Source organism: Geotrypetes seraphini, chromosome 16 (genome assembly GCF_902459505.1).
Source record: "Geotrypetes seraphini chromosome 16, aGeoSer1.1, whole genome shotgun sequence".
NCBI lineage: Eukaryota > Metazoa > Chordata > Amphibia > Gymnophiona > Dermophiidae > Geotrypetes > Geotrypetes seraphini.
Window position 1 is genome coordinate 49,573,818 of NC_047099.1, and position 23,498 is coordinate 49,597,315.

Here is a 23,498-nt window from a genome sequence, read left to right on the forward strand (position 1 = left end):
GGCTACAACCTACTTCCTCCAGAATTTGGGCTTCGAGATCAACTTCTCCAAGTCCCATCTACAACCTACCCAGTCCCTCCCCTTCATCGGAGCGGTCCTGGACACCACCCGACTCCGAGCATTCCTGCCCCGGCAACGCATGGAGTCTCTTCTTCACCTCTGCCAGTCGGTGATCACTCACCAAACCATACCGGCGAGACAACTGATGGTGCTCCTGGGCCATATGGCCTCCACAGTACACGTGACACCCTTTGCCAGACTCCACCTCAGGATCCCCCAGTGGACCCTGGCATCACAGTGGAATCAGACATCCGATCCACTATCCAAACGCATCGTAGTCACACCTGCTCTTCGGCAGTCTCTACTTTGGTGGATGACCTCTTCGAATCTATCCAGAGGTTTGCTGATGCACTCTCCCCCCCATCAGAAAGTTCTCACAACCGACTCGTCGAATTACGCATGGGGGGCCCACCTGGAGGGTCTCCGCACCCAAGGATTCTGGACCAGTGCGGAAAGACTACACCAAATCAATCTATTGGAACTCAGAGCCATCTTCAATGCGCTCCAAGCTTTCCAACACCTACTTCACGACACGGTAATCCTCATTCGCACAGACAATCAGGCTGCCATGTATTACATCAACAAGCAAGGGGGCACGGGCTCGTTCCTCCTTTGCCAGGAAGCTCTACGAGTCTGGGACTGGGCGGTGCGCCACAACGCCTTACTCAGAGCAGTATACATCCAGGGGGAGAACAACGTCCTAGCAGACAAACTAAGCCGTCTGCTACAACCGCACGAATGGACTCTCCATTCCAACCCCCTTCACCAAATCTTCACGCAATGGGGGACGCCTCAGATAGACCTCTTTGCGGCTCCCCACAACGCCAAACTGCCTCAGTTTTGCTCCAGGATCTACACTCCTCATCGCCTCGAGGCAGATGCTTTTCTACTGAACTGGGGGAAACGATTTCTATATGCGTTCCCACCATTCCCGCTGATCCAGAAGACTCTGGTCAAGCTGAAACTCGAACGGGCCACCATGATTCTAATAGCCCCTCGGTGGCCCAGACAACCTTGGTTCTCCCTCCTACTTCAACTCAGCAGCAGGGAACCAGTACCACTTCCAGTGTTTCCTTCTCTACTTACTCAACATCAAGGATCACTACTTCATCCCAACCTGCAGTCTCTCCACCTGACAGCTTGGTTCCTCTCAACGTAACCCCTCACCAATTCTCACAAGAAGTGAGGGAAGTCTTGGAAGCTTCCAGGAAGCCCGCCACTCGTCAATGCTACTCCCAGAAATGGACCAGATTCTCCTCATGGTGCGTTTCTAAGTCAAAGGAACCCCAGCGAGCTTCCTTATCCTCCGTGCTGGACTATCTCCTGCACCTATCTCAATCGGGGCTCAAGTCCACATCCATACGAGTCCACCTGAGCGCTATTGCGGCGTTCCACCAACCTCTACAAGGGAAACCCCTCTCGGCCCATCCGGTGGTCGCCAGATTTATGAAAGGACTCTTCCATGTTAACCCTCCTCTCAAACCACCCCCAGTGGTTTGGGACCTCAATGTAGTCCTTTCCCACCTCATGAAGCCCCCGTTTGAACCACTCAACAGGGCCCCTCTGAAGTATCTCACCTGGAAAGTTCTTTTCCTTGTAGCCCTTACGTCCGCTCGCAGAGTCAGCGAACTCCAGGCATTGATGGCGGACCCACCATTCACAGTATTCCACCATGACAAGGTGGTCCTCCGCACTCACCCGAAATTCCTGCCTAAGGTGGTCTCCGAATTTCATCTCAACCAATCCATTGTACTTCCAGTATTCTTCCCTAAGCCTCATTCTCACCACGGAGAATCGGCCCTTCACACTCTAGACTGTAAACGTGCCTTGGCTTTCTACCTGGATCGCACCAAGCCACACAGAACCACTCCTCAACTTTTTGTCTCCTTCGACCCTAACAAGTTGGGAAGACCCGTATCAAAGCGCACCATCTCTAACTGGATGGCGGCTTGTATCTCTTTCTGCTATGCCCAGGCTGGATTATCACTCCCTTGTAAGGTCACAGCCCATAAGGTCAGAGCAATGGCAGCCTCAGTAGCATTCCTCAGATCAACACCAATCGAGGAAATTTGCAAGGCTGCCACCTGGTCCTCGGTTCACACATTCACCTCACATTATTGTCTGGATACCCTATCCAGACGGGATGGACAGTTTGGCCAAACAGTATTGAAAAATTTATTCTCTTAAGTCGCCAACTCCCCCTCCATCCCACTGAGGTTAGCTTGGAGGTCACCCACTAGTGAGAATACCTGCCTGCTTGTCCTGGGATAAAGCAATGTTACTTACCGTAACAGTTGTTATCCAGGGACAGCAGGCAGCTATTCTCACGTCCCACCCACCTCCCCTGGGTTGGCTTCTCAGGCTAGTTACCTGAACTGAGGAGACACGCCCGGATCTCCGGGTAGGAAGGCACCGGCGCATGCGCGGTGCGGGCATCTAGAAACTTTAAGTTTCTACAAGCAACACGTGCTTGTGAGACGTCCGTACCGGGGCTCTGTCTGATGACATCACCCACTAGTGAGAATAGCTGCCTGCTGTCCCTGGATAACAACTGTTACGGTAAGTAACATTGCTTTACAGTAATCAAGAATGCTTAAAATAGAAGACTGTACCAATAAACGAAATGCAGTTTCATCAAAATACTTCTTAATGGTGTGAAGCTTCCAAAGTACAGAAATGCATTTCTTAAACAATAAATCAGTATGATGTTCCAATGTAAGATGTTTATCCAAGGTCACACCCAATATTTTTATATATTGTTCTATATTATAGTCCAAGCCGTTCACCTGTATTGATGTTTCTTTGATCCTATCATTGTGAGAAGCTAAAAAGAATTGTTTTTTCTGCATTTAATTTCAGTTTAAAAGCAGTCATCCAGAGTTCAATCTGACTTAAAATAGTTGCTAAAAAATTTAAGAACTCGGGTGATAGACAAGTTAAGTAAATCTGCCATGGCGATAAGAAGTCTTAACTCCGAGCAGGCAAGATCCTGAAGATCCCTAAACCCGGTGTTGTGTGTGAGTTGGTATTAGCCACCAGATGGCAGTATTGCTCTACTAGTCATCGGAATGGGATAACACATCTCACTGGTTGAGTTTCCATTCCAGCCATCCTCATGACTTAAGGTGCTCATGTTGCTCCCAAGCACTTGAACCAGGGACATTCCATTGAAATCAGCTAATGTCTGATTGTAATTTCCCATGAGCTTAGATTTGGAAACAGTAATGAATAAGCTATATCAGGTATTTCAAGATGCTGTGAGATATCTAATGTCTTCAGTTTGCTTGGCTTGTTCAGGAGCAAGAAGCAGTGCTCTGAAAGTCAGGCCAGATCTGGAGAAGCTCCTGTGGGGAGAAGTGGTGAACAAAGATGAGTTTTTTGAACCTGCATCTGTTATATTCTATCCGTAATCCATTGAAAATATTGGGAGGTGGCTTTGTGATATTAATCTTCAGTTCATAAAGACAAATCCCAATGAATACATCTTCCATGTTGACCACTTTGAGGACCTGAGCCACGTCGTAGATTCTCTTAGCCATATCCCCTGAAAATACATAGCCTACCCCTGAGCAGTAAGGGGGATAGGTGTCATTGGGGTAGATATCCTTGGGCACGTACCATTTGTACTTCTTTGACCGCAGAGGGCCTGTGTTGGCCACTATGAAGCCAGAGATATAGCGCTCCCTAGCTGGCAGCTCTGGCTTCAGGAGGCCATGTACCAAGTAGTCCACATTGAAGAATGTATCACTGTCCACTTTCATGACATAGCTGGTCTTGGGGCAGTACTGGTTCACCCACTGCATGCCCATCAAAGTCTTGAGGGTCAGGTTGTTGTATGTGTCTAAGAAGTCTTGCTGAATAATGTCCTGGAATGTATTGCTCTCCTCCTGAAGAGAGGCCTGCATAGATGCACTAAACATTGGGGGTATCCCAGTTAGAAAGAGCCTTATAATAGGCAGTTTAGGAAAGTAGCTTTCATTGCCCCAGGTTCGTCTGATGGCAAGTCTAGAGGCCAGGTCCTTGGCTTCTGTTATGATGAGAAGAACAAGAAATGGTGCCCTCTTGCATTTGTCTGGCTCGTTCAGAAGGAATTTGTAATTGTACGGATAGACAACCTCGAGGGGGTGCCTGGTTCTTGGTGGCTTCAGTGTGGAGCTCTGCAAGCTGTTGGCATGGGTTAGGAGCTTAAGTTGGTCATGTTGCCAGGCCTCTTTTGCCATGTTAAACACTGACAGCAGAAATATGGATGCCAGGATGAGGAGAGCAGTGAGAAATTGGAACAATGCATATTGATGCTGTACAAGTTTCCTCATGCTTGATCGCTGAGCAAGATTAGGATTACCTTTGGCCTGAAATAAATCAAAGACTGTCATTAGGAAGGCAAACTTCAAGCACAGACCAGTAGAAAAGCAAACGTCCACGTATCCCTCAGCCTCTGATGATGGAGACACCCCAAGAATCTTCCCGAGTATGGACATGTCATTTATTTTGCACTAATGATATCAGTCACTTTCATGTACAACCCCCCAGAGAAAGTCTGATCCCTCTACTTAAGTCCATTCATTTTCTAATTAGAGATCCTGTTTTTAGTATTCAAAGTTCTAACCTTCAATGAACCACAATTTATGACAAGAATGATTATTCCATACAATGCCCCTCGCTCTCTTCGATCATCTTCTTTAAATTTACTAACGGTTCCCTCTTTGAAAATCGTTGGCACAAGAAGATGTAATATGTTTTATCCCAGGACAAGCAGGCAGCATATTCTTAACGTATGGGTGACGTCACCAACGGAGCCCCGGTACGGACCTTTTTAACTAGAAAGTTCTAGTTGGCCGCACCGCGCATGCGCGAGTGCCTTCCCGCCCGACGGAGGAGTGCGTGGTCTCCAGTTTCTTCGTTTCCGCGGAGCGAAGAAGACGCATGTGCTTTTCAACGGCCGTTGAAAACTCTATTTTTGCCTTCCCGCTCGCGATTTTTGATCCACTTTTTGTTCTATTTTTGTCTTTCGACTTAATTTTCTTTACAAAAAAAAAAAAAAAACTCGTGTCTTTTTCTTTACTTTTTGCAGCCGGCCCCGGCGGGGCCTGTTGTAATCATCCAAGCCTCCGGGTTTGATTTCGCGGAGGCCGTGTTTCCCTTCATGCCCCCTCAACCGGGCTTCAAGAAGTGCCGGCGGTGTGCACGCCCGATCTCTCTAACTGACCCACACAACTGGTGCCTTCAGTGTTTGGGTCCAGAGCATCGGGCTGACACCTGCACCCGCTGTGCTACTCTTAAGAAACGCACTCTTAAGAACCGGCAAATACAACAAAATATTCTTTTCGGTACCGGTTCTACCATGGATCAGGCCCCGACGTCGACGGCACCGCCTAAATCGGCACCGACCACATTGACACCGCTTGATCCTCCTTCGGGGTCGATAGCGCCAGGTAAGCCGGCTAAGAAGCCTTCCACTTCCCTTGAGCGCCCTCCAGTTACAGCGGTGACCCCGGTCCTTCCGGCGTCCCGCCGATCCCGTAAACGCTCTGCTCCGATCTCGGTGAGTGCCTCGTCATCGGCCTCCTCATCGCCGGAGCGTCGAGCAGCACCTATGGTACCGAAGAAATCTAAAACGGTACCGGTGCCCCCATTGGAGGACCGCATCTCGGCCATCCTCCAGGACAAACTCCAGGAGCAGCTACAAAAGCAACTCCAACAGCTCCTTCCGACCCTACTGGCACCGCTCCTTCCGGTACCGGTCCGGCTCGAGCCTCGCACCACTCCACCGGTGTCCACCCCCTCGGTGCCGATGGACACATCCACGCCGGTCTTATCTGCCCAGCCTGCACTTCAGACTTGCTCTGCAGAGGACCCTTCCCGGGCCCAAGATCGACGCCGGTCGTCTCGGGACCGGGATCGGCACCATTCCTCCCGGGACAGGGACCGACGCCGGTCTTCATCCCCCGGCACCGTATCCATGCGATCTGGCAAGTCCCTTTCTAAAACCCACCATACTGAGCCGGCTATCAGGGACCCAGACTTATGGGAGCAATCCCCACTCGGTACCGAGGAGGAGGCCTCTTCTACAGATGAGGAACCCTCCATGGCTGAAACCACTTCCAAGCCAGAGCAATCCTCCTTCACGAAATTCCTTCGGGAGATGTCCGCGGCTCTCTCCATACCACTTGAGTCCGACTCTAAGAAGTCCCAGGCCTTTTTAGAAGCCTTGGACTTCGACCAACCTCCCAAGGAATTTCTCAAACTGCCCGTACATGATATCCTACGGGAAACATTTTATAAAAATTTGGAAACTCCACTTACTGTTCCAGGTGCCCCTAAAAAACTGGACAGTTTATACCGGGTCATCCCTATTCCGGGATTTGATAAACCCCAATTGCCCCATGAGAGCCTCCTCGTAGAGTCCACTCTCAAAAAATCTCAGGGTTCCAGCGTTTATGCCTCCACCCCTCCTGGCAGAGAGGGGAAAACAATGGACAAATTTGGAAAGCGCCTGTACCAGAATGCCATGCTGGCTAACAGAGCCAACAACTACACCTTTCATTTTTCATTTTATATGAAACACCTGGTCCAACAACTTTCTGCTCTACAAAAATATGTACCTGAGCGTAAGGTCCTGCTCTTCCAACAACAGATTTCCAACCTCCTTCAGCTCAGAAAATTCATGGTGCGCTCGATTTATGATTCCTTCGAGCTCACTTCACGAGCCTCCGCACTGGCTGTAGCCATGCGACGCCTAGCCTGGCTGAGGGTGTCTGATCTTGACGTGAACCACCAAGACCGCCTCGCCAACGCGCCCTGCCTTGGTGATGAACTTTTTGGGGAGTCTCTAGATACCACAACACAAAAACTTTCGGCTCATGAGACCAGATGGGACACCCTCATTAAGCCTAAAAAGAAGACTCCACCTGCGCGACCATACAGGCCTCAGTCCTCTTACCAACGTCGCTTCTCTGCTAGGCCGCTTAATCCTCCTCAACAGCAATCCCGTCGGCCTCGCCAACAACAGCACACTCAGGCTCGCTCTCAGTCTCACCAGGCGACCAAGCCTCTCCCTCAGACTAAACCTCCTCAGCCCTTTTGACTCCTTTCTCCAGGGCATGGCCAGTCTCCAACCGTCGATGCCTCTTCCTCAACCTATCGGAGGCCGCCTCACCATCTTTCTCCAACGCTGGGAGGCCATCACATCAGACCTGTGGGTTCTCAACATCATCCGTCACGGATACTCACTAAGGTTCCAGACTCTTCCTGTAGACCATCCTCCCGTAGAGTCTGCTTCTCACTCCTCCCAAACTCCACTCCTCCTCAGGGAGGTCCAATCCCTCCTCCTCCTCAATGCCATCGAAGAAGTTCCTCCAGACCAAAGAGGTCAGGGATTTTACTCCCGCTACTTCCTGGTACCCAAGAAAACGGGAGATCTTCGTCCCATCCTAGACCTCAGGAACCTCAACAAGTGCTTGGTCAAGGAAAAGTTCAGAATGCTCTCCCTTGCCACGCTTTATCCTCTTCTATCTCAACACGACTGGCTATGTTCCCTGGACCTCAAGGAGGCCTACACTCACATCCCAATCCATCAGGCTTCATGTCGCTACCTTCGATTCCAGATACAGACTCACCACTATCAGTACAAGGTACTGCCCTTTGGTCTCGCATCATCACCCAGGGTGTTCACCAAATGCCTGATTGTGGTAGCGGCCTTTCTCAGGTCCCACAACCTACAGGTGTTCCCCTACTTGGACGATTGGTTGGTGAAAGCACCTACATCTCCACTTGTACTACAAGCCACTCATCAAACCATCTCTTTCCTCCATCTCTTGGGATTCGAGATCAATTATCCCAAGTCGCATCTGCTTCCCACACAACGCCTCCAGTTCATCGGAGCAGTTCTCGATACCAATCAGATGAGGGCGTTCCTCCCTGCCGACCGGCACCGCACCCTGCTTCACCTTTGTCGACAGGTGCTCCTCCATCCATCCATCCCTGCTCAGCAGATGATGGTCCTTCTGGGCCACATGGCCTCGACAGTCCATGTGCTCCTTCTGGCTCGACTCCACCTCAGGATACCTCAATGGACCCTTGCCAACCAATGGTCACAGACCACGAATCTTCTTTCTCATCCCATCTCTGTGACATCGTCTCTTCAGCAATCTCTTCAATGGTGGTTGAACTCCTCAAATCTCTCCAGGGGACTTCTTTTTCATCCACCCCCTCATTCCATGGTCATAACCACGGATGCTTCCCCCTATGCATGGGGGGCTCACTTGGGCGATCTCTGCACCCAGGGACTCTGGACCCCTCAGGAGCGTCAACATCACATCAACTTCCTGGAGCTCAGAGCCATGTTTTATGCTCTCAAGGCTTTCCAGCATCTCCTCTACCCTCAGGTTCTTCTCCTGTGCACGGACAACCAAGTCGCCATGTACTACATCAACAAGCAAGGCGGCACCGGATCTCGTCTCCTTTGTCAGGAGGCCCTCCGAATCTGGACCTGGGCCACGGCCCACAATCTTTCCCTCAAGGCTGTCTATATCCAGGGCGAACAGAACTCCCTGGCCGACCAGCTCAGCCGCATCCTTCAACCTCACGAGTGGACCCTGGACCCTCCCACTCTCCACTCCATCTTTGCTCGCTGGGGCACCCCGCAGGTGGACCTATTTGCAGCTCCTCACAACCATCAGCTGCCCCAGTTCTGTTCCAGACTCTTCTCTCCGCATCGTCTGGCCCCGGATGCATTCCTGCTCGACTGGACGGATCGGTTCCTCTATGCCTTTCCTCCACTCCCTCTGATGTTGCGGACCTTGTTCAAGCTCCGCAAGGACAGGGCCACCATGATTCTCATCGCCCCTCGGTGGCCCCGACAGCACTGGTTCTCCCTCCTGCTTCAGCTCAGCTCCAGGGAGCCCATTCCTCTTCCTGTGTTTCCTACTCTGCTTACTCAGCAGCATCAGTCTCTGCTGCATCCCAATCTGTCTTCCCTCCACCTGACAGCTTGGTTTCTCTCGGGCTGACCTCTCCAGATAACCTGTCTCAGCCTGTCCGTCGCATTTTGGATGCCTCCAGGAAACCCACCACACTCCAATGTTACCATCAGAAGTGGACCCGGTTTTCCTCTTGGTGCCTCCTGCATCATCACAATCCCACCTCATTGGCGGTGGAGACCGTACTGGACTATCTGCTCTCTCTGTCCGATGCTGGTCTCAAGTCTACCTCAATCAGAGTCCACCTCAGTGCCATCACTGCCTTTCATGAGCCTATCCTCGGAAAACCTCTCACGGCTCATCCTCTGGTTTCCCGGTTCATGAGAGGCCTCTTCAATATCAAACCACCTCTACAGCCTCCTCCGGTCGTCTGGGACCTCAATGTGGTTTTGTCAGCCCTCATGAAGCCTCCCTTTGAGCCTCTTGCTACTACTTCGCTCAAGCTTCTCACATGGAAGGTGCTTTTCCTCATTGCCATCACCTCTGCCAGGAGGGTCAGTGAGCTGCATGCACTGGTCGCCGATCCACCGTTCACTGTTTTTCACCATGACAAGGTGGTTCTGCGTACCCATCCTAAATTCCTCCCCAAGGTGGTTTCAGCCTTTCACCTCAACCAGTCCATTGTGCTGCCTGTCTTCTTCCCAAAACCCCATTCTCATCCTGGGGAACAGGCGTTACACACGCTGGATTGTAAGCGTGCCCTTGCATACTACCTTGACCGTACCAGGGCTCACTGCTCCTCTCCCCAGCTTTTTCTGACCTTCGATCCCAACCGTCTGGGTCGTCCTGTCTCTAAACAAACGCTGTCCAATTGGCTTGCTGCCTGTATTGCGTTCTGTTATACTCGGGCGGGCCTGTCACTGGAAGGAGCTGTCACGGCCCACAGGGTCAGAGCTATGGCTGCTTCTGTGGCTTTCCTCCGTTCCACGCCTATTGAGGAAATCTGCAAGGCGGCCACTTGGTCTTCAGTTCACACATTCACTACTGTCTGGATACCTTCTCCAGACGGGATGGACACTTTGGCCAATCTGTGTTACAGAATTTATTTTCCTAATGGCCAACCATCCCTCCTCCCTCTCTGTTAGCTTGGAGGTCACCCATACGTTAAGAATATGCTGCCTGCTTGTCCTGGGATAAAGCACAGTTACTTACCGTAACAGGTGTTATCCAGGGACAGCAGGCAGATATTCTTACGACCCATCCACCTCCCCGGGTTGGCTTCTTAGCTGGCTTATCTTAACTGGAGACCACGCACTCCTCCGTCGGGCGGGAAGGCACTCGCGCATGCGCGGTGCGGCCAACTAGAACTTTCTAGTTAAAAAGGTCCGTACCGGGGCTCCGTCGGTGACGTCACCCATACGTTAAGAATATCTGCCTGCTGTCCCTGGATAACACTTGTTACGGTAAGTAACTGTGCTTTCTGTTATGGCTCCTAAATTGTGGAATTCACTGCCACATTATATCAGAAATGAAAAAGATCTTACCTCTTTTAAAAAATGATTGAAAACTTTTTTGTTTCAAGACGCTTTTGATATTTAATATATCTTATTTTGGACCCCTCATATTTTGTTATAGACATTAACCCCCTTCCCTCCCTCTCGTTTTTTTCCTTTTTTGTAATTTCCAACAAAAAATGAATTTGTAACTTTTCCCCCCTTTCCCCCTTCAATCTTGTTTGTCTTTAATCTGACTGCAAAAATGTTAGTCGGTTTATTTAATTTGTATGTTGTCTTTTATAAGACCACTATCTAGTGGCTTTTTAAATTGTTCATCGCTTAGAAAATTTGTATAAGCGATTCATCAAAAGGTAATAAAACTTAAACGTGAAACTTGTTTATCCCACTCCTTTCATTAATTATCTCCACTACCTCCCTTGTTAAGGCATTTCAGGTATCCATCGCCCGCTCTGAAAAAGAATTTCCTGACTATCCTAATTCTACCACTCCACAACCTCAGTTCTTGTCCTCTTGTTTACACTTCTCAGGAAAAGATTTGTTTCTGTTGATCCCTTTCAAATATTTAAACTTTTTTTATTCTTTATCTTTGCCGATTGCAGCTCAAGATGTACTGGTTGCTATTGTTGCTTGTATGTTATTTGGGTTTCAGTTTATCTGAGGGGGGGGATGATTTCATTTATTTTAAGCCATCTGCAATTATACTTTATTGTTGTTCCAAATGTAAAAAAAAACCCCATCATCTTGGTAGTTCCCAATATTATAAAAAAAATGTGAGTAACTGTTCAGTCTCTCATCGTAAATTCCAGAGGTCATAAGTGCTACTAGGAAATATCTTAGTTCCAGTTTATTTAATGAAAGGTATATACAACAAGGTAATTTGGTTGAGATTATGCCTATAACTACTACAGATATGGACAGAGACTTTGATTTCATAGAATGCTGCTCCATTGTATATTGTTCGTTTATAACATATGTAACGTTGTAAGTCTTTGTGCTTTGAAAACGAACCTCAATATCTCTAGTAGACTTTCTGATAACTAAACCTTAAGTTTGTATCATTTCCACATCATCTCCACAGAAGTAGAGCTCTGCACGGTTTACAGGAATTGGTATAGAAAGGAACTACAATGAAAATAGAAGGACTAAGAAGAGAAGTTTAGAGGGACTTAGTATATCGATGAGGGGGAGGTCATTGCATTTTGGAGAAAAGCCAAGTTTTCAAATGTTTTCGGAAGAGTTGGAGGGAGGTCAGACTCCGAAGCGGGATAGTAAAACTGTTCCAGAGTTCGGTGATCCTGAAGAAGAGGGAAGTTCCTAATTTTCCTGCATGGGATATGCCTCTTAAAGAGGGGAAGGATAATTTGAATTTTTGAGTGGATCTGGTGGTGGTGGGATTAGAGGAGTTCCAAGATAGTGGAAAAAGGGGAGGCAGGATACCGTGTAGAGGCTTGAAGGTTAGGCAGGCGCATTTGTAGTGAACCCTAAGGATTACTGGGAGCCAGTGAAGCTTAGACAGAAGCGGGGAGACGTGTTCAAATTTGCTTTTTGCGAAGATTAGTTTAGCCGCAGTGTTCTGGATCAGCTGGAGTCTATGAAGGCTTTTCTTTGTCAGGCTTAAGTAGATGGAGTAATCCAGCCTGGAAAGAATGATGGATTGTACGAGGACAGCAAAGTGATGTTGATGGAAACAGGATCTCACTTTCCTTAACATGTGACGATTGAAAAAGCATTTTTTTACTAAGGAATTAAGGTGGTCTTTGAAGGACAGTGTGGAGTCAATGGAACAACCTTACCTCCCCTCTTAGGAATCTGAGCTCCCTCCAACTCTTCCGTAAACATCTGAAAACTTGGTTATTCTCAAAAATGTAACTCCTCCCTCTCTGGTTATTCTAGTCCTCTAAATTTTCTCTTCATTTTGCCTCTTCCCTCCACTGGAGTTCCTTTTTACCCTAACTCTTGTTAACCGTGTCGAGCTTTACGAATGTAGAGATGATGCGGTATACAAACCTAAGGTTTAGATTAGATTAGAATGATGATGCCCAGAACTTTGCTTGAATGTTCAAGCTGCAATGTGGTGCCAGAAGACAGTGGGATGTGGGTGGGTAGCTGATCTAATTTTGGGCCGAGCCAAAGTAGTTTTGTTTTGGTCTCGTTTAGTTTCATTTGTACAGTGAGGGCCCAGGATTGGAGTTTCGATATACATGAGGAGATGTTCTCAGAGAGATTGGTGAGGTTAGAGTCGGTCTCGAGGAGGACAAGGATGTCATCGGCGTAAGTGTAAAGTGTTTCCAAGGGGGACAGTTGGTGGAGTTTCAGAGAGGACATATAAACATTGAAGAGAATCGGAGATAGAGGTGAGCCCTGAGGAACTCGGTTTCCACGGGAAGTATGAGGAGCCATTCATGTTAACGAAGTAGGAGCGAGAACGTAAGAATTTTGAGAACCAATCTAATACTGTTAAGTTTATGCCAATTTTAGAAAGTTGGAGGATTAGTATATCATGATGGACCATGTCGAAGGCTGCAGAAAGGTCGAATTGAAGAACAGCGAACTTATTGCGAGAGTGAGGATGTTGGACCTTTGAGATTAATGAGGCCAATAGGGATTCGGTGCTGAAGTTAGGTCTAAAGCCATGTTGGTAGGGTAGAAGAATGGCGAATCTTTCAAGGTAGGATGAAAGTTGGGTAGATATGACGGACTTCAGCAACTTGGTTAGGAGAGGAATATTTGCTATTGGGCGATAACTAGATGGTATGGTGGGGTCTAGATCAGCTTTTTTCAGTAGTGGGGACAGGGCAATGTATCCCATTTCTGCAGAGAATAGGCCTGAAAGTAAGGCAGAGTTTATAAGTTTGGTGAGAGATGAGATGGCTTGTGTGGGAATATTCTCGTATAGTAGGAGGGGAAAGAATCCAAGGTACAGTTGCAGGATTTTAACTTGAGGCAGAGTTTGGCGACCTGGGAATCAGATACAAGCTCGAAGGCGGTCCAGGATCTGTCGGCTGGGATATGGTTGGCGACAGAGTGGAGTTGGAGTCGGTAGATACCAGTGAGTTGTAAGCGGGTGCTGTTGGGAACGAGCATCGTAAGGTAGTGACTTTTTCATTGAAGAATTTTGCTAGATCTTCTGCAGATGGAGAGGAGGGGAGTGTGGTGGTGCCATGTTTGGAGGATATGGAGCGCCAGATGTTGAACAAAATATTACTTTGATTGTTGGACCTGGAGATTTTGTTACCGTAATAATTCTTCCTTGCTTTTTTTAGTTCAATATTGTATGATTTGATATTAACCCTCCAGGATTGTCTGTCTGTGGGGAATTTAGATTTTTTTCCATTTGCGTTTCAGTGTTCGACATTTCTGCTTCAGTTCTCTGTGGTATGGAAGATACCAAGGGGCCTTGCGGGAGTAGGAGACAGTTTTAGTGGATAGTGGTGCGAGGGAGTGGTAGGTGGTCTCAGAGAGGGTGATCCAGGTGTGCCAATTGGATTCAGGGTTTGGAGGGTTAGAAGTGGTGGGAATTAGGTTGAGGAATTTGGTCCAGAACAGTTCGCTAGCGATTTTTTTTTGGAAGGTAATGGAGTTTGAGGAACGAGGTGGGGACCCAAGGGGAGACATGAAAATGGGGAGGCAGAAAGCCACTAGGAAGTGGTCAGACCAAGGGACACGATCCCAACAAGGGTCATCGACCGAAGTTTTGTAATCGGTGAGATCGAGGAAGCTGATGATTTCTAGCGTGTTCCCCTTTTCATGGGTTGGAGAGAGTGCCGGTGGGGGGGAGTCTAAAGAAGTGAGGAAGTTAATGAAATCAGTTGCATCCTTGTTGGTGGTATCGTTTAGGTGGAGATTAATGTCACCAGTGATTAGTAATCTATGAAATTTGAGGAAGGCGTTTGTAATGGTCTCGAGGACGGGTTCAGAGGATTTGTTCCAGGTGGACGGTATAGTAGTAGGATAACCAGTGGGTGAGGATGGAGTTCGTCGTTGACAGACTAGCATATATTCTAGAGAGGCATGGCTGCCCTTTTTGAGAAGCTGAACATTGAGGAATGATTTGTGGAGGAGTGCCAAGCCACCTCCTTTTTGGTTAATTCTGGGGGAGAAGAGGCCTTGGTAACCATGAGAGCAGAGCTCGTTTTGTGTCATCTTCAGCGTATCCTGCCATCTAGTTACAGGACTCTTGGCCTGCTTCCTTCAATCTTCCCAAGTATGTCTTTCTGCAATGATCTCCAATCTAAGAGTCATAACTTCATCATGTGGGCTTCAAGTGACAGGGTTAGTTTGATCTCTCCAAAATCAATTTATTACTTCTGGCGGTCCACGACATGCATAAAAGGTGAAGAGGGCATCCTTCAACCAGATGGCTGGATATGTTGAAGACAACTCTGGGAATGACGCTAGAGGACCTTGTTGGACTAGCACAAAACCGATTTCCTAGGACTCGAACCCAAGTCAATGGCACCTAACAGACAGTTTGATACATAAGAATTTTTTTTCAAGTTAAATAAATCAAAACTCAAAATATGCTTATATTATGATAGTCACAGAAAAAGAATTCATATTAGTAACGGGTGAATAACTGAAAACAGAAAATGAATCAAAGGTTCTGGGAATCTTGTTAGCTCCCGAGTTGACATTTGAATTTCAAATAAACTGCTTGATTTTTATTTTTTTTTTTAAGTTATTTTTCAAGTTTCATCTCGGGGCCGTACGATTTTCCTTCCTGACTCCGATTTTTCCCTTTCAGCTTTTCCCTCCACGTCTTATCTCCTGCACAGTTCTTACCTACTCTACATTGCATCTCGCTTTCTCTCTCTCTCTCTCTCCACCTCTGCAATCCAGTGTGTCCTCTGACCTTTTTACTTAATCCAATCTGAGCTGCATTTTTCACTGGATCTTGGCAACATGCAGCATAATTTTATTTCACTTCTGGTGCGTGGAGGTGCACTGGAAGTGAAATTATAATAAGCACCTTCTTTAGCTGTGATCTGGTAAAGGAGTGTGGCTCAGATATGCCAGAGCTCCGTGCCACCACTCCTGCAGTTAAAGGTCCTGCTTTATAGAAACATAGACAGTGACGGCAGAAAAGGGCCAAGGCCCATCGAGTCTGCCCACTCCATTGACCCACCCCCCTAGTTAATTGCTCTCTGATGACCTTTTCCCTCGAAGAGATCCGACATGAGCATCCCAAATGATCTTAAAAACTTGCACGCTGCTGGCCTCAACCATCTGTACTGGGAGCCTATTCAAGCTGTCCACCACTCTTTCAGTGAAGAAGTACTTCCTGGTGTCGCCATGAAACTTCCCGCCCTTTATTTTCAGCGGGTGTCCTCTTGTGGCTGAGGGTCCCCTAAGAAGGAAAACATTATCTTCTACCTTGATGCGACCAGTGACATACTTAAACGTCTCAATCATGTCCCCTCTCTCTCTACGTTCCTCGAGAGAGTATAGCCGCAATTCGTTCAGCCTTTCTTCGTATGATAGATCTTTGAGCCCCGAGACCATCTTGGTGGCCATTCGCTGTACCGACTCGATTCTCAGCACATCTTTGCGGTAATGTGGCCTCCAGAATTGTACACAGTACTCCAGATGAGGCCTCACCATGGTTCTGTACAAAGGCATTAGGACGTCGGGCTTCTGACTAACAAAACTTCTACGGATACAACCCAGCATTTGCCTAGCCTTAGATGAAGCCTTCTCCACTTGTTTGGCCGTTTTCATGTCATCGCTGATGATCACCCCCAAATCCCGTTCTGCGGCAGACCTTGCTAAGGTTTCTCCATTCAATGTGTACGTTCTGCACAGATTATTGTTGCCAAGGTGCATGACCTTGCATTTGTTAGCATTGAAGCTAAGCTGCCAGGTCGAGGACCACTGTTCCAACAAAAGCAGGTCTTGCGTCATGCTGTCGGACAGATTGCCGTTACTCACAATATTACATAGTTTGGTATCATCAGCGAATAATGTTATTTTACCTTGAAGTCCTTGAGTCATGTCTCTTACAAATATGTTGAACAGGATTGGGCCCAAGACCGAGCCCTGCGGCACCCCACTGGCTACCTCCGATGTTTTAGAGATGGTACCATTAACAACCACCCTCTGAAGTCTACCACTCAGCCAATCGTGAACCCATGCTGTAAGTGTTTCACCTAATCCCATCGATTTCATTTTGCTCAATAGCCTGCGGTGGGGGACGCTATCAAAAGCTTTGCTGAAGTCCAAGTACACGACGTCTAGGGACTCTCCCAAATCCAGTTTCCTTGTTACCCAGTCAAAGAAACTGATGAGATTGGATTGACAGGACCTACCCTTGGTGAATCCATGTTGGTGGGGATCGCGTAGTTCCTCCTCGTCTAGTATCATGTCCAACTTGCGTTTGATGAGTGTCTCCATGAGTTTACTCACTACCGATGTGAGACTTACCGGTCTGTAATTCGCAGCCTCTGTCCTGCAACCTTTTTTGTGCAGAGGAACAACGTTAGCTGTTTTCCAGTCCAAGGGGACTATTCCCGCTCTCAGGGACAGATTGAAGAGTACGGATAAAGGTTCTGCCAGGACGTCCCTGAGCTCACTGAGCACCCTGGGATGTAGATTGTCCGGGCCCATGGCTTTGTTCACCTTGAGTCTTGATAATTCGTCGTAGACGTCTCCAGAATTAAACTCAAAATCCCAAAATGGGTCTTCTGAACTTTGCTTTACCTGCAACTGTGGACCAGACCCTGGTGCCTCACAGGTGAAGACCGAGCAGAAGTATTCATTTAGTAGTTCGGCTTTATCTGAAACTGATTCTACAAACCCCCCATCTGATTTCCTAAGGCGCACTAACCCATCAGTGTTTCTTTTTCTGTCGCTAATATACCTGAAGAAAGATTTGTCACCCTTCTTAATGTTCCTTGCCAGGTTTACTTCCGCTTGATGCTTGGCCTCTCTGACTGCCGCTTTCACCGCTGTAGACTTGGCTTTGTATTCCAATTTAGCCTCCTTTGTCTCTGAATGTTTGTAGGAAATGAATGCAAGCTTCTTTTCTTTAACGAGATCTGAGATCTCTGCGGTGAACCATTGGGGTCTAATGTTTCTTCGCCGTTTGCTTGTTGATTTTATGTATCGGGTCGTTGCTGCATGTAAGGTAGATTTCAAGGTTGACCACATGTCCTCCACATTATCGGCCACATCTTGGATTTGTAGTGCGTGATGGACGAAATCTCCCATGCGTTTGAAATCAGCGCCTTGAAAGTTGAGTACTTTTGTTGTCGTGCTCGATCTAGTGTTATCATTAAGCTAGGGGAGTGGGAGGGTCCTCTCCGGGACACTTTGTAGCTATGTCCCTGGCTGTAGACCTTGAACATTGAATTTCAAACCCAAACTCCTTTCCCCTAAGCCAGTGATTCATATCGAACACTACAATTGGTAGCTGATGAAATAAACCTTTGAATATGCAATAATTTAATTGTTAAAATGATTAAAGGGAAATATAAGATATTCTTAACCTTGGCTTCATGGTCTGCGCATGCGCTTTAGGTCCAGGGTGTTGTTTTTTTTTGGGGGGGGGTTATTGCTGGGTTTCTTTGTAGCCCCGACTCTCCTGCTCTCCCAGCTGCTCTTGCTGCCTAGACTCTCCTGCTCTATGCCGCCCTTCCCTGCAGTGCAGCCCCGCTTTAAAACCACGGGCTGCACTATGGGGAAGGGTGGCATTTTTCCCCACAGACTCAGCAGGCTTGCTCTTTGAACGGGCTCCGACTCTCCTGCTCTCCCCACCCCGGCGGCAGCAGCCTCTTCCTTTTCGCCGACTGTCAGCTAGTCATGCCCTGCTCTCTGCCGCCTACCCTGTAGTGCGAGCCCGCAGGTTTAAAGTGGGGCTGCACTGCGGCGTGCAGCTCCGCTTTAAACCCGCGGGCTCGCACTGCAGGGAAGGCAGCAGAGAGGACATGGGGGAGAAAGCAGGGCTGGACGATCGGGATTGTTGCTTGCAGGATAAAAACCTGAAGATCGGGGCAGAGTGCAGGATGACAATGGAGCAGGAGAGTTGAAAAGCTGTTTGTGACTGGTCCCCAGCAGTTGCTTTTTGGGTTGATCAGCCAGCCCAGTCGGATTGGGAACTTTCTTTTAGTGAATCGCGTCCCTGCCTACTTTGCATGCAGTTCCCCTCATTTGCATGCGCGGATTGGAATCGGATCGCTACACAGGTTAGTGAGTAGTGCAGAAGGGAAATCGGGTTGCAAAGGGCTCGTAAACCGATGGGTACACAATCTGTTTGCTTAGTGAATCTAGCCCTTAGTAAGGCCAGTTTCGGTAGCATGAAGAAGACAAAAGCCCGATTGAAGCAGGTCGAGGATAGCGTGAGATGAGAGAAAGTCAAGGCAATGGCAGTGAACATATTCAAGTAGCTTGGACAGTTAGAAGGGACCAGCAAGGGTTTATTTAGGAGTGGCATAATGACGGCATGTTTGAAGGTGGTGTCAGGCACACTTGGGGTGAAGAGTGATAGTTTGAGGCTATGGCAGATAGAGGGGATGACATTAGGAAAGACAGTGGTAAGTAGATGGTGTTGAGTTTGGATGAGGAAAGAAAATGTGGTTTCCTTAGGAAAAAAAGAAATGGTGTGGCAACAGGGCTGGGGGTGGGGGTTGATATAGTAGGCTGGTCCTCCTATTAGCCTATCTCCCAGGTAATAGAGGGGCCCCTCTCAAAGATACATACACTACCCCTGAGAAAAGAGGGCTTTCCCCCTCCCCCCAAGAAAAAGACCCTGACAACTGGCATCACACATAGAAACACTGAGATGCCATCACCCACTCTGGCACACTGACCCCCCTCCCCATCACAAAACCACATGCGTCTTGAGCTCTGTCCACATACCCCCTGATCCCCCTATACCTTTTCAGGAAGATTATGCAGCTCGTTCAGTGATTCCTTCCTTCCCAGGTCATGTACAGCTTCCAACTCAGCTGATGAGGCAGAGCCAGGTGTAAAGTGCTCCTGCTGCTAATGTTGACTGATGAGGAAGTGGGAATCTGGGAGGCTGGCTCTGTGTGCCAGCCTCTTCAGGTGGGTAGGAGAGTGTCAGGCAGTCCTTAACCTGCCCTCATTCCAAGATACAGTTCAGCTGATGGATATCAGTCATAAAGAGAGGGAAGACTGCTTGACAGCCACTTCTAGGTGCCCAACCAGTCTTTACTGTTTCACTGGATCTTGAGTGTATGTGTTGCAAGGAACTTTGGCAGTCCCTGGAATATCTATCTGTCAGGCAGTGTGAAATTCAACGGCACTGGCTGAAATAATCCACATATTGTTAATAGGCAGATCAAGCACTTTGAGTGGTTAGAGGTCACATAGGGAGTGGGAGATGGTTGGTGGATGTGATGGATAGAGATTAATTCTCCTTCGATGCTTGGTTGAAGTGGCAGCTCCAAGAAAGAAAGCCCAGATCTCTGCTAAGTCCTGCTAGTAGGTATCAAAATACCTTATTTTTATTTCAAAGGTTTTACGTTCTTGGATTGTATTAAAGTTCCCTTTTAGTATTCTCACCATAAAATCATGAGAGTTGACATCCTGGTTGATATTGCAATTCTTAATATAAGATCTATGTAGGTTGATTCTGGTCTTTAGCATTTGCCTTGTTTCACCAATTTAACATGCCTCTTTGCACTTTTTGCACTGAATGATTAGAAGCGGAACATTAGAAGGATCGCTTTATGCTGTTTTTCTCCTGATATACTCGTATACATAATAATTGTAGCACCGAGACTGTACAATGCCATGTACACAAATGAAGCTTTATTTATTATTATTATTACACTGAATGCAACAAATCACTGATCTATGACACTAGTGGAGCTTTATACTGTAAATAATAATCACTGCTCTGAGGCTGTACAGTGCTCTGTACACTAATGGAGCTTTATAAATAGTTATCATTGCTTTGTGACTACAGTGCTGTGTATACCGATGGAGCTTTATAAATGAAAATCACTGCACCGACTATCTTTGAAAGAGATTTGACAAAGAGCACATGTTTGGACTGTGAGTAGGTTAGAAATTAGCTGTGTGCTGTGGATGCCTCTGAAATCAGCATTTTGAGTAGGAGCTTTCTCTCCCTTCATTTTGAAGTGGTCACCCATCCAATGACTGTGAGGGGTAGGAGAGACGGCCCTGGGGAGATACCTCAGTTGCAGAGTGTGAACTCCCTACATAGATGTGGTCCCTGCCCCCAGAGCCTGCCTGCCTGCTTACACTGGTCAACCACAGGGCCAAAAATGTCCCCAGACACTCACAGATTCCCTGAAGAGGAGTTTCAACAATGTCAGATTGTAAGCTCTTCCGAGCAGGGACTGTCTACTCCATATTTGATGTACAGCGCTGTGTGTGCTGCTAAGTGGTAGTGCATTCTATCTCAGACTTTTAAAGAAATGATTCAAACTTCAGTCTTCAGAAAATGAAAAGACAAAGCCCTTAAGTTCCTAGGAGTGGATTATTAAGAAACATTCAATTAACTGTTTTAATTTCCTAGTCAGGCAAGGCATACATTTACATACTTACAGACTGCAATTAAGTGAATTTGTTTAAGCTGCTGGGCAGAGAACAGCATCTGTCCCTAGTGTGAGCAGTGCTTCTGGCAGGCAGGCAGTGTAAAATGGCTTTTTCAAAACTGTATACCCTGGCTGGCCTGGAGGCATCTGAGGCTTTGAACCTTCCCTCCCGAGACAAATCAAGGTCTTGACCAATAGTTCAGTTTTGCTTCTCCCCCTTCCCTTTCCTACTCCCTTATGAAGTGGCTTGTATATCTCCTCTTCCACTCCCCATCACCCTTCCCCCCAGATGACCAGTATTTCCCATCTCCCTCCCAGATGGCCAGTATCTTCCCTCTTCCTCTCCCTAGGTGGCCAGTATCTCCCTTTTTCCACTCTATATTGGCTCCCCCCCCCCCTCCATGGCCAGTATCTCATCCCTTCCACCATTTATCACTTCCCCTCCAGGTAGCCAGTATCTCCCCTCTTCCACTTGCTTTCACCACCTCCAGATGATCCACATCTCTCCTCTTGTCTACCCTGCATATCTCTTCCCCTCTTTAGGTAGCCAGCATCTCCCTTTTTCACTTCCTTACCCCCCCCCCCCTCACGCACTTTCCAGAATCCCATCTGTTCTCCCCTACAGCTTTCCAACCTCTGCATTGAAATTCAGCCCTGGCATGGAACTTTCAATTATAGACCCCCTACTCAACTGCTGCTGAATCCCAGTCCTTCCCCCAACACGAATATCTTTTTTTTGGGGGGGCGGGGAGGAAGCAGGATGCAGTAGCTGAGTGCAAGCCTCCGCTTAAAAGCTCCATGCTGCACTAACAGCAAGTTGCCCAGGGTGGATGCCAAGTTTACCCGGTAGCAGGGTCATCACTAGTATCCAGATAGGCAAGGGTAGTGAATATACCAGTAAAGTCCTCTGCCTGCTGCTAGGACATGTTTTTCTGTCCTAAATTCAACCACTTGACTAGGTGGGTAGCACTTGAATATCATCCTATCCGCATGATAGGGTTGGAGGAAATTTTCAGCACTACTATGCCATATAATGCTGCTGAAAATTAATGGATGGAAGGTCTCTATGGTTGCCTGCTCTCATTAAGCACGTATCCCTCTAAATATTGAAACTACAACATATGTATATTGGTATTGGATCCCTAGTTTGTGTCAAGTAGGATAAAACCTGCATTGAAGAACCTTGCACTGGAACTATGGCAAATTGTATGTCAACCTGTGACCCATTTTGAACTCTTAGGAGAGAATGGACAGAAAACGAATGAAATAAATAAAATGTCTAGGCATCAGCAGTTATGTGAATATTTTGTGATATGTGCATGTAAGTGCCAACTGGAGAATAACACAGGGACAAATTTTTTGCCGTCCCCACAAGAACTCGTTTTCCCGTCCCATCCTGGCGAGTTCTTTTCCTGTTCCTGCCCCATTCCCGCAAGCTCCGTCCTCATCTGCACACGCCTCAAATGCTTTGAAATCATAAGTGTTCGAGGCTTGTGTGGTTAAGGCAAAGCTTACAGGAATGGGGCAGGGACAGCAACATAACTCACGGGGATGGGGAAATTGAGTTCCTGCGGGGACGGAGACAAATTTGTCCCCGTATCATTCTCTACACTGCAACACTCTAGAATAATTAAGATGCAGTAAAAGTTAGCCAAGTAAAGGACAATGAAGCCATTGTGACATCACTGATGAGGTTGGCTCTTATTGGTGGAATGAGGCATTATGATGTCACAATACCAGCTCTGCTTATCAGGCTGAAGCTTTTCACTTTAAAATCATAAGTGACCGAGGCTTGTGCGGTTAAGGCAGAGCTTACAGGAATGGGGCAGGGACAGCGACAAAACTCACGGGGATGGGAAGGGGAAATTGAGTTCCTGCGGGGACGGGGACAAATTTATCCCCATGTCATTCTCTAGTGCCAACCTGTATATCACCTATCCTGTCCCAGTGCACATGTACGGAGTGTGATACATTGCAACATCCGTGTTTATCTGCTTTCATGGTGTTTGTGTTCTGTTCTAGAATTACCTTCATAGTTTCTCAGCATATTGATTATTTGCCATCTGTTTTATGTTTTTTCTTTTTTAATTATCTTTGCTTTATTGTACCCCACCTAGATCTAGGTTCTTTATATAGTATGCAACTAACTACATCAGGGGTGCCCAAATGGTTGATCATGATCGACCAGTAGATCGCGTTGCCTTTGCAATCTTGTTCTTCCTGCCTCCCCAAGCCAGACCAGGCATGTACAAGCGCCAGACCCACAAGCCTTCACCTATGATGTCAATTCTGACGTCGGAGAGGAAGTTCTGGGCCAGCCAATCGCTACCTGACTAGCCTGGAAGGCCTGGAATTTCCTCTCCGACATCAGAATTGACATCGGGGAGAGGGGAAGGCTTGTTGATCTGGCTCTTGTAAGCGCCAGGCCTAGCTCGGGGAAGCAAGAAGAAATTGGCATGGTACCTTGAGGGGGAGGGCAG

At 47.6% G+C, this 23,498-nt stretch overlaps 1 protein-coding gene across 1 annotated transcript; it reads right to left on the bottom strand.

Moving 5' to 3' along the window:
* Window positions 1-2,636: 2,636 nt before the first annotated feature.
* On the bottom strand, window positions 2,637-19,489 carry LOC117350803 (beta-1,3-galactosyltransferase 2-like). Its single transcript, XM_033925428.1, has 2 exons — window positions 19,367-19,489; window positions 2,637-4,409 (listed from the first exon to the last, which is right to left on the bottom strand). Exon 2 carries the CDS (start codon window positions 4,371-4,373, stop codon window positions 3,354-3,356), a length of 1,020 nt encoding a protein of 339 aa, XP_033781319.1. The 5' UTR covers window positions 4,374-4,409; window positions 19,367-19,489; the 3' UTR covers window positions 2,637-3,353.
* Window positions 19,490-23,498: the final 4,009 nt, after the last annotated feature.